Source organism: Narcine bancroftii, chromosome 2 (genome assembly GCF_036971445.1).
Source record: "Narcine bancroftii isolate sNarBan1 chromosome 2, sNarBan1.hap1, whole genome shotgun sequence".
Classification (NCBI taxonomy): Eukaryota; Metazoa; Chordata; class Chondrichthyes; order Torpediniformes; family Narcinidae; genus Narcine; species Narcine bancroftii.
The window spans coordinates 291588406-291604078 of NC_091470.1; the positions used below are offsets into that span (position 1 = coordinate 291588406).

At 38.3% G+C, this 15673-nt stretch overlaps 1 protein-coding gene across 1 annotated transcript in view; it reads right to left on the bottom strand.

Annotated features, from left to right (window-relative positions):
- The window catches only part of mcmdc2 (minichromosome maintenance domain containing 2), a 71941-nt gene that overhangs the window by 52830 nt on the left and 3438 nt on the right, over nt 1–15673 (bottom strand). The window contains exons 2-6 of the mRNA XM_069921338.1: nt 12414–12544; nt 11291–11350; nt 9789–9984; nt 6908–7030; nt 1789–1896 (exon numbers count right to left, since the gene is read on the bottom strand). Coding sequence (XP_069777439.1) covers nt 1789–1896; nt 6908–7030; nt 9789–9984; nt 11291–11350; nt 12414–12544 — 618 coding nt within the window. The remainder of the gene's footprint in view (nt 1–1788; nt 1897–6907; nt 7031–9788; nt 9985–11290; nt 11351–12413; nt 12545–15673) is intronic.

Below are 15673 nucleotides of genomic sequence, written 5' to 3' on the forward strand. Positions count from 1 at the left end.
TTGATTTGGCTGATCTTGAGAAATCCCATTTTATCCATTGTAGATGTATACTTAAACATTGGCTTTCACTTTGGTGGCAAGAGGTTAAGAAATATTTAATTCAGCCCAAAGAACAGAAGAAAATTGCTGGAAGTTTATTCTGATTAAGAGTTTCATGTTTGCATTAGTTAACCTTTTATTAATAACATCAACCTGCTGTGCATTAATTCTATTAGCATTCTGCAGAGAAATGCAGCAGTATGAAGAATATTGATTAGACCCCTAAATCATAGGAAAATCAGAAAAGCGATGTGATGATAAAATTGTTTAAAAGATTCCTTCATACATGCAATGCCAAATATCCTATATTTAGAACAATATCAGCAGCTGCCTTTTTGGCTATAAATGCATAAAACATCGAGGAAGTTCACTACTGTGACCTCCTGGCACAGGAAAGTGTGGTGCTGAAATATTTCCACACGAGTTCAGAAAACTGGAATGTCTCAGGGGGAGAAAATGAAGCATCAACATCAGAAGTCTCACAAATCAGTAAAAACATTTTAGATTTAATGCAAGAGGATAATGGTTTAAGTATCCCTAAATTCCCTTAAATTAGGGTAGCAGAAAATGTGTTCACACTTTATTGCTATCCAGTAAATCCTTCTGGAAGTGCAAATAAGTGCACTCAGGATTCAAGTTCTCCATACACTTCCACAGTTAACGTCTCAACTGTCTTTTGGAAGAGGTACCAGATAGCTGCTGACACCCATTGTATTGTATTTCATGAATTTCCACCTATGAAAAGTTTCCATCAAGATTTACTGAATTAAAATCATATCAATTAATTTTCTGCCTCCCTAACATAGGGATATTAGTTCAAGTGTGAAGTATACAGTCTCACTCAGCTAGTGAGCTCACTCAGCACTATTATTGCGCCAGTAACCAAAGTTTCAATCTGCCACTGTCTGTAAGGCATTTGTACATTCTCTCCATGCTCACACGGGTTTCTTCCAGGTGCTCCAGTTTCCTCCATTGTTCCAAAAATGTACAGGGTTGGTAAAATGATTGGTCACATGGGTGTAAATGGGTGGCTTGGGCTTGTGAGCCAGAAGGCCTGTAACCATGCTGGATCTCTAAATTATTATTATAATTTAAAATCAGCTTCTGCCTCTCCTGAGCAAGATAATAACTCCCCTTTTTTCACTAAAACTAGTATGGGATAACCTTCACATTTAAAAAAAATCTCTCCACTAAGACATCAGAGGAATTAAAAATGGTTGACCTTTGTGTTCAATGTCCCCTTGTCTTTTTTTTCCTCTTTAAAAGAGCAGAAGTCAAACCTAAGGTACCAATGAAGTAGAGAACTGTGCAATAGAAACATTGTGGAATGTCCCAGAAGTACTTGTGCTTGAAATTTGTTTTCCAAGTTTTATTTTTAATGACAATATTTCTTGATCACATGCAGGTTAAGGACAGAGGATTAAATGAAATGGCTATGGTGCAAGCCCATCTATGGAAAATACCCCTCAAAATTTGTCCATTTACAGATTTGTCAGTAAATGGATAAAATTTTAAATTAGGGATCAGTCAAAAATTCTGTGCGTTTGTTCGAATGTAAAAAGTTGCATGGAAACAGTATGAAGTGGTATTAATTCTAAGAGAAAGCTGACAAAAATGAGGCATTATTTCCATGAGAGCGATTTGCAATTTGAAACATGGGACTATTAAACTTGAAGTATTGCTTGTCATTTCAATAAAACTGAAACCTGAAATTCAGCCCCCTATATTGCAATAAAAACATCAACTTACCTCTTAAAAACACAGTATAAGACTGATATCTAGAATGTGATTTGTTAACTTGATTCCCTTTAATAACATCAAGGGCAGATGCATCAATCATTTCAATGAGCTGTTTGTCTAGGAAATATATAAATAAACAAATATAGCTTTACTTTAGAGATCAAAGGAATTTATATTGGTGTGTTCATTATACTTTATTTTATTTAATAACTTCAAACAAATTAAAAACCAATAAACAGAGATTACTCCTTTTAAATAAAGGCTAAGAATTCTCTCCCAAAAAGTCAGCATATTTCTGTAGTATGAACAATTATATGTACAGATTTCAAGTTAAATATTAGCCAATCAGCAGAATGTGTGGAACACAGTACTGCGGCCATGTCCAGCATGTCCTCACTGGCCTGGCCTGGCTGGCCCACCTTCTGTACCTGTAGCCCCTTCCCATAAGATTCCCTAATAAAGGCCAAGAGCCCTAGTCTCCTCCCTCATACCTGCCTTGGACACGAGCCAGCAGCATGTAGAGACATATCTGGGTCTTCGGATCAATAAAGCCTTTGACTCTTGCTTCATGTCTGCGAGTGGTCACTGATTGCGCCACACAGGCCATGCAGCATCCATAGGAAGTGAAGGTCAAGCAACATGATTGGCTGGGTCTTTTGTGCTGCAAGACTCAGCAGGTCATGTGGCACACAATACATCAATGTGCTGGAGTTACCCTTTAGTTCCTTTAGATGCTGCGTGACCTGCTGAGCACTCAATCCCAGCATCAGCAGACTTTATTGTTAAACTCCAAGCCTAGCCACATTTGGGACTTCTGCATTTACTAGCAAGACCCACAAAAAATTGTGCAAATGGTTTTATCTCAAGATTATTTACTTTTTAAGTACTAATCTTGTCTTTAGTCCCTTCACATTTTCCTAATTTCTTCAGGATCTCCATACCCCACTTTAAAAATGCAGCTATATTTTAAATATTCTCTCACCCACCCAAATTCTGTGACAATGTTTTGATTCCATTCCATATGTAGCAAGTCAGAAGGAATTTTTACTGATATCATGAAGAAGAATATGGAAATTTAAAAAAATTAAATTAATTTTAATATCATATTAATTGGAATACAAATAATAGTACCAGATTTTGAAAACAGCAACAAAACATTTTTAATTACCTGTCTTACATTTATTTTACAAAGTTTCAGCTCACTAAAACAAAATTATTACACAAAATTATATTCTACAAGATTTTAATTAAAAGAACTTGTGTGCTCCAACAAAATTATTCCTTCTTGACTTCTTTCTCAGGTTGAATCAACTACCTGACATCCTGTCTCGAGTCAAGTTACACTGTGAGAAGTCAACAGATTGAACGTGGTGGAAATGTTCTCAGGTGCATCTATTTCAATGCAAGGAGTATTGTGGGAAAGGCAGATGAGCTTAGAGTGTGCCTTGGCACGTGGAATTAGGATATTGTGGCCATTAGTGAAATGGTTGCAGGAGGGGCAGGACTAGCAGCTCAATGTTCCTGGCTTCCATTACTTTAGATGCGATGGAATAGGAGTGGGGTGGGGGATGGGAAGGAGTGGCATTGCTCGTCAGGGAAAATATCACAGCGGTGCTCAGGTAGGACAGACCAGAGGGCTCGTCTACTGACGCTATACGAGTAGAGATGAGGAATGGGAAAGATATAATAGACCACCCAAAAGTCAGCAAGAATTGGAGGAGCAAATTCGTAGAGAGATAGTAGACAGCTGCAGAAAACAAAGTTGAGATAGTAGGAGATTTTAACTTTCCACATATTGACTGGGACTCCCATACTGTAAAAGGGCTGGATGGCTTGGAGTTTGTCGAATGTGTTCAGGAAAGTTTTCTAAACTAATATATAGTGGTGTCAACTAGAGAGGCTGCAATATTGGATCTCCTTTTAGAGAACAAGACAGGACTGGTGACAGATGTGTAGGGGAACATTTTGGGTTCAGTGATCATAATGCCATGAGTTTCAAATTAATTATGGAGAAGGATAGGTCTGGGCTCTGGTTGAGATTCTCAATTAGAGAAAGGCTAAATTTGAGGAAATGAGAAAGGATCTAGAATCCATGGATTGGGATGTTGTTTTCTGGCAAGATGTGCGAAGTAAGTGCAGGACCTTCAAATGTGAAATTTTGAGAGTACAGAGTTTGTATGTTCCTGTCAGGATCAAAGGCAGGGTTAGAAGATATAGGGAACTTTGGTTTTCAATGGATATTAGAGATCTGGTTCAGAAGAAGAGGGAGGTGGATAATGGGTATAGGCAGCATGGAGAAAATGAGGTACTTGAGAATTCAAAAATGCAAGAAAAATCTCAAGAAAGAAATCAGGAAAGCTAAAATAAGACATGAGGTTGCTTTGGCAGACAATGTGAAGGAAAATCCTAAGGGTTTCTACAAGTATATTAAGAGCAAAAGGATAGTAAGGGACAAAATTAGTCCTCTTGAAGATCAGAGTAGTCAGTTTCGTATGGATCCAAAAGAGATGGGGAAATTTCAAATGTTTTTTCCCCTTAGTATTCACTAAGGAAATGGACAGAGAATCGTGGGAAGTAAAGAAAACAAGCAGTGAGGTTATGGAATCTATACAGTTTAAAGAGGAGGAAGTGATTGCTCTCTTAAAGCGAATAAGGGTAGATAAATCTCCAGGACCAGACAAGTGATTTCCTCAAACCTTGAGGGAGGCTAGTATAGAAATTACAAGGGATCCGATAGAAATATTTAAAATGTCCTTAGCCATGTGTATGGTGCTGGAGGATTGAAGGGTAGCTCACATCGTTCCATTGTTTAAAAAAGGCTCAAAACCTAACCCTGGAAATTATAGGCTGGTGAGCCTGACATCAGTAGTATGTAAATTATTTGAAGGTTTTCTAAGGTATCAGATATATAATTATTTGGATAGCCAGGGATTGATTATGGATAGTCAACATGGCTTTATGCGTGGTAGATTGGGTTTAACCAATCTTATAGAATTTTTTGAGGAGGATACCAGTCTACATGGACTTTAGTAAGGCCTTTGACAAGATCCTGCATGGGAAATTAGTCAGGAAGGTTCAAATGCTAGGTATTTATTTGATGAAGGCTGGACGAGAGAAGCCAGAGGTTAGTGGTGGATGATTTCTTATCAGATTGGAGGCCTGTGACTTGTGGTGTACCTCAGGGATCAGTACTGGGATCATTGTTGTTTGTCATCTATATCAATGATCGAGACGATAATGTGGTAAATTGGATTAGTAAATTTGCAGATGACACTAAGATTGGAGGTGTTGTAGACAGTGAAGAAGGTTTTCAAAGCTTACAGAGGAATCTGGACCAGCTAGTAAATGGGCTGAAAAATGGCAAATTAAATTTAGTGCAGTCAAGTGTAAGGTGTTGCATTTTGGAAGGACAAACCAAGAAAGGACTTACACGGTAAATGGTAGGGCACTGAGGAATGCAGTAGGACAGAGGGATCTGGGAATACAGATACATAATTCCCTGAAAGTGGCATTATATGTGGATATGGTTGTAAAGAGAGCTTTTGGCATATTGGCCTTCATTAATCAAAGTATTGAGTACAGAAGTTGAGATGTTATGTTAAAGTTGTGTTAGTCATCGGTGAGGCCAATTTTGGAATATTGTTGGCAGTTTTAGTCTCCTAACTATAGGAAGGATAGCAATAAGATAGAGACCATGCAGAGAGATTTACTAGGATATTGTCTTGATTTCAGGGACTGAGTTACAGGGAAAGGTTAAACAGGTTAGGCCTTTATTTCCTGGAGCACAGAAGAATGAGGTTATTTGATAGAGGTATTTAAAATTATGAGGGGAATAAACAGAGTAATTGTAGATAAGCTTTTTCCATTAAAGGTGGGTGAGATTCAAACAAAAGGACATGGGTTAAGGGTGAAAGGGGAAAAGTTGAGGGGAAACATGAGAGGGAACTTCTTCACACAGAGTGGTGGGAGTGTGGGATGAGCTGCCTGCTGAAGTGGTGGGTGTGAGCTTGATTTTAACATTTAAGGGAAATTTAGGCAGGTTTATGGATGGGAGAGTTATGGGGGGCTATGGATTGAGTGCAGGTCAATGGGACTAGGCAAGAAAAAAAACTGGTTTGGCACAGACTAGAGGGGCCGAAGTGGCCTGTTTCTGTGCTGTAATGTCTATGGTTCTACAGTTCCTACTCCACATTATTTACATAACAGAAACACAACACACAAATTGAAAATTGAGGCCTAAACATATTCACTTGTACAATGGTTCTTTTTTGCCAGAATAATAGAAGCAGAATGATAGTGGCTAAGCAGAAAAATAATACAAGCTGACACATCATAAATGAACAGCTTAACTGGTGTTTTGAAATATACATAGTAAAAATACAGAAATGCTGGAGGAATTCAGCAGGTCTCACAGCGTCCATAGAGAGTAAAGATATATAACTGACATTTCAGGCCTGAGCCCTTACTCATACCTTGAAGAAGAGCTTAGGCCGAAACGATGATTATATATCTTTACCTCCGATAGACACTATGAGACTTGCTGAGTTCCTCTGGAATTTCTGTTTACTACAATCACAGTTTCTGCAGATGTTTGTGTTTCACTCTTTTGAAAGAAACATTTTGCTCTTCACTAACTTTTCCCCTATCCGTTTTCCTTGTGAAGGCACTGCCAAGTTTCATTTTCAATTGTTAAAAACTCATTCTGGTGATCAACAAAGCCATGTCTGTGAAATAGTAAGATTTGAGGGGAAGCTGATTGAAAGATGAGTTAAAATAGTTGAAACTAGTCTTCCACTATCCATCCATACACACATCTCCACAAAGTGCTTTCAGTGAGTAGTGGTAATGGGAAGAAGGATTCTTTCTCTTCTTTTCATTGTAACCTTAGGCTACTGAAGTCAACTGTAGTGGCTTGGTAATGGATGCTAATCACATGAAACATTATTCAACATTTATATTTCCAAAATAGGTTTAGTTTTAAAAAGAAAATTTATACCAGGTTCAGTCCTTCACTTTATACTAAAGATCTTTCACTATTGTTTTAGAATTAGCTCTCACTACTAACCTTACAAAGTATCCTTATTTCATTCATTCAGAAATTAGGAATTTATGAAAATTGTGTACATACCACCCAGAACTCTGAATTTTACATCTTCCTTGAGTGTAGAGTTGCACAAGGTGCACGTAAAGTCATTTCGTACAGTTGCCGATTCCGTAGCGCCTACAGTATGTACCCGAATATATCGAAAGCCTGGTATATGTAATTACATCATACCTTTTTAATTTATAATATTCAAAGCTTTTTCAGAATTCTGAGTTAATTTTGATGAGTTCTTAATATCAGTGCAAAACATATTCACAAAGACTGGTCATGAACCACACTGATGTACCAACAGCTTTGGATCAGAAGGGATCGCAGATCAAAAATTACACTGGACAACAGAGTTTTTCAAAAGGTTTGCTTCCTGAAAAAAATGGGGATTATGATTGACAACTTCCAGCTGAACACAAAGATAATTTCAGATTTGCTGTATCAGGTAGGATGTCAAAGAAACACTAAATTAACTTTCATTGAATTTAGCATGTTTAACGACAAATTGATGCTGACACATTGCATTAGTTCAACTGACCTAAAAATATTTTACCTCTGATTTTCATTTGTACTCAGCATCTAATGCCTCTTGGCTCAATGTCCAACAATAGTCAATCAGCATTGATTGATTCCAGTTGCCCTGATACTGCTTTTCCATGGTCGCAATGACTTGGTGAAACCTTTCACCATGTTCGTCACTGACTGCACCAAGACCCGCAGGGAAGAAGTCCAAGTGCAAATGCAGAAAATTAATTTTCAATGACACGTTGCACTTCATGGCTTTGTATGCTTGAAGGAGACATAAAATACAATAGGTTACATCTGAAAAACATCAAATAGGAAATATTTAAGGTGATTTTTGTGATCAGCAGCCCAAAATCCATAATATTCACCCAAGAGTGTTAAGGAAGAAAAGTCTTCATTGTACAGTGTTATCTACTAATAACTTGCAATCGCGGTTGGGCTGGCTGCTTAAATTTATTTTTGAAATATCAGCTTGAAACAGTGATAGCAATTGCATTTAAGAGAAACGATCGTGACAAAAAAAATTAACCAATACCTTTGAAGTAAAGCATTTGTTGTTTGTAGCATTGTCCTGCACAGTAATACCCTTCTGTGTAACTGGATTCTTGATTTCTTTACCTCCAAACCACAATCAGTGAGGATTGGAAAGAACATCTCCTCCACAATCTCCATCAGTGCCAGGACACCACAGGGCTGTGTTCTTAGCTCCCTGCTCCTCTCACTTTACACCAATGACTATGTGACTCAGTACGACAACTATACCATATATAAATTCGCTGATAACACCACAGTAGTGGATTGTATAAAAAGGAGTGATGTGTCAACATACAGGAGGGAGAATGGAAACTTGGCTGAATGGTGAACCAACAACATGTCACCAAAGCCAAGGAGCTGATTGTTGGCTTCAGGAGGGGAAAACCAGATGTGTATGATCCAGTGATCATTGATGGAAATCAGAGGTGGAGAGAGTGAGCAAATTTTAAGTTCTTGGGAGTTACTATCTCGGAGGATCTTTCCTGGATCCAGCACACTAATCGGATCGTGAAGAAAGCATGTCAGTGCCTCTACTTCCTTAGGTGTTTGCGGAGGATTGGTATGACACTGGATACCCTGAAAAATTTGTGCAGATATGTGGTGGAAAGTGTGATGAACTGCCGCATCATGGTCTGATATGGGGACACCAATACTCCTGAGCATAAAGCCCGCAAAAGGTAGTGGACATAGTCCAGGACATTACAGACAAAACCCTCCCCACCATCAAGAATATCTACAGAGAGCAGTGGCGATCATTAGGGATTTACACCACCTGGCACACACTCTGTTCTTGCTGTGACCATAAGGAAAGAGATATAGGTAACAGACTTCTCAACAATAAACTCAATCAGGGACTCATTCATTTGCTCTTTATTGATTTATTTTTCCTCTAAATTGTTGTCAGTTTGTTTACATTTCTTTATTTGTTTACATGTATAGGTTTTTATTGCACTACAGGTACACAATCCTTTATCCAGAACCCTTGGGGGACAGTGTGTTCCAAATTTCGGATTTTTACAGATTTCAGAAAGCCAGATTTAATCCCACCTGAATTGTGCTGCTGTATCCATCCCCACCCCCTTCCAGTTGCGCTACTGTCTCACCCCCCCTCGCCCACCCGACTCGTGCTGCCAGTCTCCCACCCTCACCTGCCTGAGTCGCGCTGCCAGTCTCTTGCCCGCCCGAGTCGTGCTGCCAGTCTCTCGCCCACCTGACTCGCGCTGCTGGCCTCTCTCCCTTGCCCGTCTGACTCACGCTGCCAGCTTCTCCCCCTCGCCTGCCTGACTCATGCTGCCGGTCTCTCCCCCTCGCCTGCCCAACTCGCGCTGCTGCCTCTCTCCTCACTTGAAGGATTTTGGAACTTTCCGGATTTTAGATATCTGGATAAAAGATTGTGTACCTGTACCAGTAAGAGGTAATTCTGCCTCACCTGCAGGAAAAAAGAATCTCAAGGTTGTATGTGATGTCATTTACGTACTCCACAATAAATATGAAGTCGCAAAATAAATTAAAGGCCATAAATTAACTAGATTTTTTTTAAAGGATGTAATACTTTACAAATGCACATTCACTTTGGGAGCAGAAATATGTCATCAATCTATGCAAGAAAAAAAACAAAATTTAAAATCAAGGAAGGTCAGGAATATTTACAAAAACAAAGAAAGAACTTCAGAATCTACTTAGAAAAATGATGGAAACTATTCAGTGTAAAGTTTAATTTCAACATTTCCAAATTCACGCTCCAAAGATAATAAAACAAACTTTGAATAAAAATGTACAATAGACGGTACGAATAAATAAAAACAACACATTCGAAACACAAGCTTTTATTAAGTTTTCTGTTTAGCATTTTTCTTACCTATTGAAAAGGGGCAACTTGATTCAGAACAAAGGAATCTTGCACCTTGTGTGTACTTTGTTACAGTTGTCACTGCAATAACCAGTCCTTCTACCGTATAGTACCTCAGTAATTGGTATCCACGGGGGAACTGGCAAAGGTTAAGTGAGTAGCTTGATAATGGAGGTAAGTGTGTCAACTTTAGCACAACATTAACCTTGAGAAAAGAAGATCAAGTTATTAATGCTTTTAGCAATTTGATTTTAAAATAACTAAATAATTTAATTTAGTGCCTCTAATACCCAGTAGTACTATTGGTTCAAAGTTGGAAGATTGAATATTAAAATAGTTGACTACACGATGCAGTGTGACACTTCCAGTTGGAAGGTAAAAATAAAAAGCACAATTGAAAATGTTTAATTCTGTTTAATATTGTATTGTGTTTTAGCCATTACTGTCTTACCTATTAGCATGACAACAAAACAGTAAAGATATTTCAATTAATTACAAAGATTTGAAAGAAACTGTTCAAAAGAGCAGGTCAAGCAGAATCGATGGAAAGAATAAGAAGTCAACGTTTGGAACAAAGACCTTTCATCAGAATCAGAAGAAAGGCAAAACAAGTAAGTTTTAAGTTGCAGAGAATGTGGGAGAGGGATCTATAGGAACCAGTGGAGCTGAAATTTTGTAGTACTGGTTGATGTACTTTAATTGAATTTTCAGCATCCAGGGCTTTATTTACATACCTCAGAGGGCTTGACTGAAAAGGCAGTGCAAAAGCACTTGAGAAAGATATTTCATGGCCTGCCCAATGCCTCACATCTGCACAGCTCAAAATGAAGAGCATTTTAAACATTAACATTTAAAAAAAATAAATTTACTTTAGATACAATCAACTGGAATTTTAAGTTATAGTTATACATTTTGAATAAAGCTGAATGATCCCTTCAAATCATTTGGATTGTGCTGAACGACCAAAGGGACTGGTCACACTAACCATCCGAGACGTTCATATGTACAAATCAAGCTTTATTTATTTGTATAGATGAAATACCTGCCCCGAATATGCATTGTTTGTCAATATGTGTGCTGTGTGGCTGCATATTTTTCACAGAGGACCGGAAAATGCTGTTTTGTCAGGTTGTACATATACAATCAGTTGACAATAAACTTGACCTGAAGATGGTCCAGTTACACCTGGCATAAGATTAGGGAATCATATACAGAGTACATCCAGCCTTCCATTTCAAGTTGATATGAAACATCTTCATCTTCAAAGTCAAGTTTAATGATGGAGATAGTTAGCTACATCCAAAGCTGAACATCAGTGCAATCCTACCACCACATCCAGGCGTTCAAGTCTGGAACATGCCGATATGTGCACCATTAACCAGCTGTCTCATTGGATCAGCCAGCTAGCTGTTAGTTCAATCCATATACATCGTGTATCTAAAGAAGGGTCATCGTACAAACAGCCCATTAGGCTTGATAAATTTTAGACAGTACTTGATATGCCCATTTACCTGATTTTCTGTTTGTAATTGTGAAATTAATGACAGCACCTTGATGGATGTAAAGCACACCTGCAAAATATATTCGTAAATTGATTAACTTGAAAACTGCTTGATTTAACACAATCAGGGCTCAAGTATTGTATTTTATGGTGTTTGCAGACTTTTATACTTTACTTATGGCTTAAATCGGGCTATTTAAATGATGAAACCTGGAACTGAAAATGCAAATACAGAAAAAACCCTGGTATCCTGCACCTAAGGTGCTGAATAAGTGCATTTTACAGTTGCTTGAGACTTATGCAGTAACCCACCTCACTGACAAAAGACAAAGGAGGAAAAACCCAACACCCAACCCCAACCAACCAATTTTCCCCTGCAACCGCTGCAACCGTGTCTGCCTGTCCCGCATCAGACTTGTCAGCCACAAACGAGCCTGCAGCTGACGTGGACATTTACCCCTCCATAAATCTTCGTCCGCGAAGCCAAGCCAAAGAAAAAAGAGACTTATACTTACAATGCCTAATTAATACACCTGCTTTCAGAGTAAACCACTTAAAAGGCAAAAATACAATAGTGTAATCACACTGAACAAACATCACTTGTATGAATATATAAACCTTAAAGCATTTTACTTTATTTAATTTCACATTCTTTTAAAACATTTAACTGTCACTGCATCTGCAAGTTCCTTGGAGCTCCCTGAAAAATAATGATCAATAACATTGTAGATAATTAACCCCCTCCTCCAAATTTACAAATAAAGCCTCAGGCCAGGCTGATTCTTACTAAAGAGATACTTTAAGAAAGTCACCCCAATCACAAGTAGCATCAACGAGCTCTTCATCCTGGGTGATGTCATTGGTGTTGCACGCAACTTGATTCAACAGCGGCTACAAGGCACTCTGCTGGCTGAATATTTGCTTCCGTCTTCACCAAAGGTTTATGTGTTACTTCAGAGAACATTTACTTTTACAGTTTTAAATGAGTATTTTTACCTATTATTTTATTCTTATTTAATTTAAAATTTATTTTCCTCAATATTTTTGCCAGTTGCTTGAATTCTGGATACCAGGCATTTTACTCTATCATTGTTTATACTCCACTGGGATCATTCAGGACTTTTTTTACTCACAGACTGAAACAAACAGGTGGCTCTTATTGGCTGATGAAGAACACAGTTACCAAGTCTAGCATCCAACTCCGTTAGATCAGCTGGATTCACATGAATAATGAAGCGATAAACAGCATAACACTGTTTGGAATCTGTAAAATAAGCACATATTAAAATAAATATTTATAATTTCAGATCTTATAAAATGCTAAAAAAAAAGTACTTACATATTAGACAGGGTTATTAAAATGTCAGCTCCAACAAGATCCTACCACTACACATATTCCTTTCCTTTCAGCATTTATAAAGCATTACACCCTTCATGACTCAATCTTCCCTTCCATCATTACCAATTACTCTCTATCTTTAGGCACTCTCTCATGCAAAATCTTAAAAGTGCCATAACATTGGGAGTGGCTGGCAAGATGGAAAAACAGATCCAGAACTTCTGAAGGAAGCAATCTCTTTGACATGCTGAAAGAGGAGGGGAATCATGTAATGGCAGTAAAATCTTGTAGAAGCTGGCAGAAATTGCAAAGGATTGTCTGTTGAAATTAGAGATTGCTGGGGAGGAATGTGAGAACTCTGTTCTTGCTGTGTTCTGGATAAGGGGTGAGACCATAGGTGCAACAAATGGATGTCAGTTGGTCCCGGAAAACCATAATTCAAGAAATGATTCTGGATGGATCAGGTAATATTAGATTCTCCTATTACTGGACCACAATATCTTTTATAATCTCCTACTGCCAAGGAGAGTCCGCCAACATTCTGAAAGACTCATCACACTGTGGACACACTCTCTTCTCCCTCTTTCCATTGGATAGAAGCCTTACGCGTCTGAAAACATGCACCAACAGGTTTAAAGACAATTTCTTCCCTTCAGCCATCAGACTCCTGAATGAAGCTCATGAAATGTTCTTTTGCTGTCCTTGCTTGGTGTTAATCTTCTTTTTCATTGTATTCCTCTACTTTGTAAACTGTGCTCAAAATATTGTTGTTTACAATGTTAGAGATAACCTGTTAGTTGCAGATTTTACTCTGTAATATCTATTTATACAAATAGCATCACCCAGAGCTGTAAGATGAAAATTCTTGCTTGGTACGTCAAGTACTATAATCTTGCCGGGACCTCCATTTGCTTCTAATTTCCATATGGCGTGCTGCAACACTGTCCAGTATGACATTACAATTGTCAAATTGTCACAAGCACAAGTTAATAAAAATATTTTTACTAGATTTATTCCATTTAAAATTGCTCCTCATCATGGAAAATGACAGCACACCATGTTAAACCTGTTAACAAGTTAACCATACTATTGTAACTAGAAATTTCTCTGAAGTTGGCTGGAACTTGAGCAGGGAGCCTTCAATCCTCGTATTTGACTTTCCTTGAGTTCTGAGTTGGGTAGGTAAACTAAAGCTTGATCTTTTATCTTATCTAAAACTGGTATTGGGGAGCAGGTTGATTAAATGTGCCAATTTCATTTCAGATTCACCACTTGCCAAAAAAATTGAGTTTATAAAACTTAAGTAATACATTTATTTGTTTGTTTATTGTAATAACATACAATTGCATTTCAATGAAAGCCTACAGGACATGATTTGGGGAAGCACCTGTTGGGATTTTGTATTTCTATCTGGGCGATCCAGTAGAGATGTACCAGAGACCCAGGTTCAATGACCAAAGGAGCTGTCAGGCGCAGTATGTACATTCTCCCCTTAATAAGTGAGACTGACAATGAGTTTATTATCATATACAATGTAATCTGCACCAAAATTCTTACTTGCCATAGATATGTAAGTTGATTGATTTACTTGTTCTTCTAAACTGACCTTGTGCGTAGATGTTATGAATGTGGGGAGAACAAAAATGTAGAATTAATATAGGATTAGCGCAAATAGATGATTAATGGTTGCACGGCCACACACAGTGGGCCAGAGGGTTTGTTTTCATAATGTATCTATGATCGTATAATGCTCATTTCCAGAATTTATAGTAATGGATTTAATGCAGCAATAGGACTGCAGGGCAGGAAAAACAATTAGTCCAATGAAGATGGGGTGCACAAAAATCAAAATACTTTATATTAAATTTGACTTAACAAAACCTATCTAATGCAGTGTGTCACTTTTAAAACAAGGTTATACTTATTTAGTGAAAAGTGTAAACACATTCTAATGCACAGGGACATTAGAGTACATGTCTTTATTCCCTAGAGCATTGGAGGCTGAAGGTGATCTTATAGAAGTTTATAAAATCACGAGGGGCATGGGTCTGCTCACAGTCTTTTTCCCAGGGTTGATGAGTCTATACTACGGGCCTAAGTTTAAGGTGAAAGAGGATCTAAGTTGCAACTCTTACACTCAGAGGGTGATCCGTATCTGGAATGAGCTGCCGGAGGAATGATAATGAGTATGTGCACATACAGTGAATACCCCAACCAGAAGTCGTAAATGAATGAGAAGATTTGCAATCTGCTGAGGCAAGATTGATAGTTAAGGTCAGTGATCCAGATCTCTACAGAAAGTCCAGGTATAACCTATGGAAGGCCATCTCAGTAAAAGGGGCATCTCCGAGGGAAGCTAGAGACAGAGTCACATGCTCACCAGTGATGACAGGGAATAATTAAATTTTACAAAGCCAGGCCGAATAGCATAAATGGCAATGATGCTTCCCTACTCAATAAGAACACCTTTTATGCTCGCTTTAAAAAGGAGCACTCAATGATACCTATGAGAATCCCAGAAGCTGACAACCCTATGATAATACATCTCTGAGCCCAGTGTCAGAACATCTTTCAAGAGGATGAACCCTCCTCGCAAGGCATCTGGCGTACCTGACAGGGTACTGAAAATCTGTGCCAACCAACTAGCTAAAGTGTTCACAGACGTTTTCAATCTCTCATTTCTGAAGTTGAAAGTTCACATGCTTCAAAAGGCCATAAATCATCCCAATGCCCAAGAAGAGCTGAGTGAACTGCCTCAATGACTCTCGCCCAGTAGCACTCACATCTACTGTGATGCTTTGGGAGGTTGGTCATGGCCAGAATGAACTCATACTTTAGTAAAGAACTGGACCCATTGAAATTTGCCTACCATCACAATCACTCCACAGCAGATGCAATATCACCTAGACCACAGTGAAATGTACATCAGGTGACAGCTCAGCTTTCAACACTCTCATACCTTCAGTGCTGGTCAACAAGCTCTGCACCCGCCTTTGCAACTGGAACCTTGACTTCCTCATCAGAAGACCAGTCAGTATGAATTGGAAATGTTTC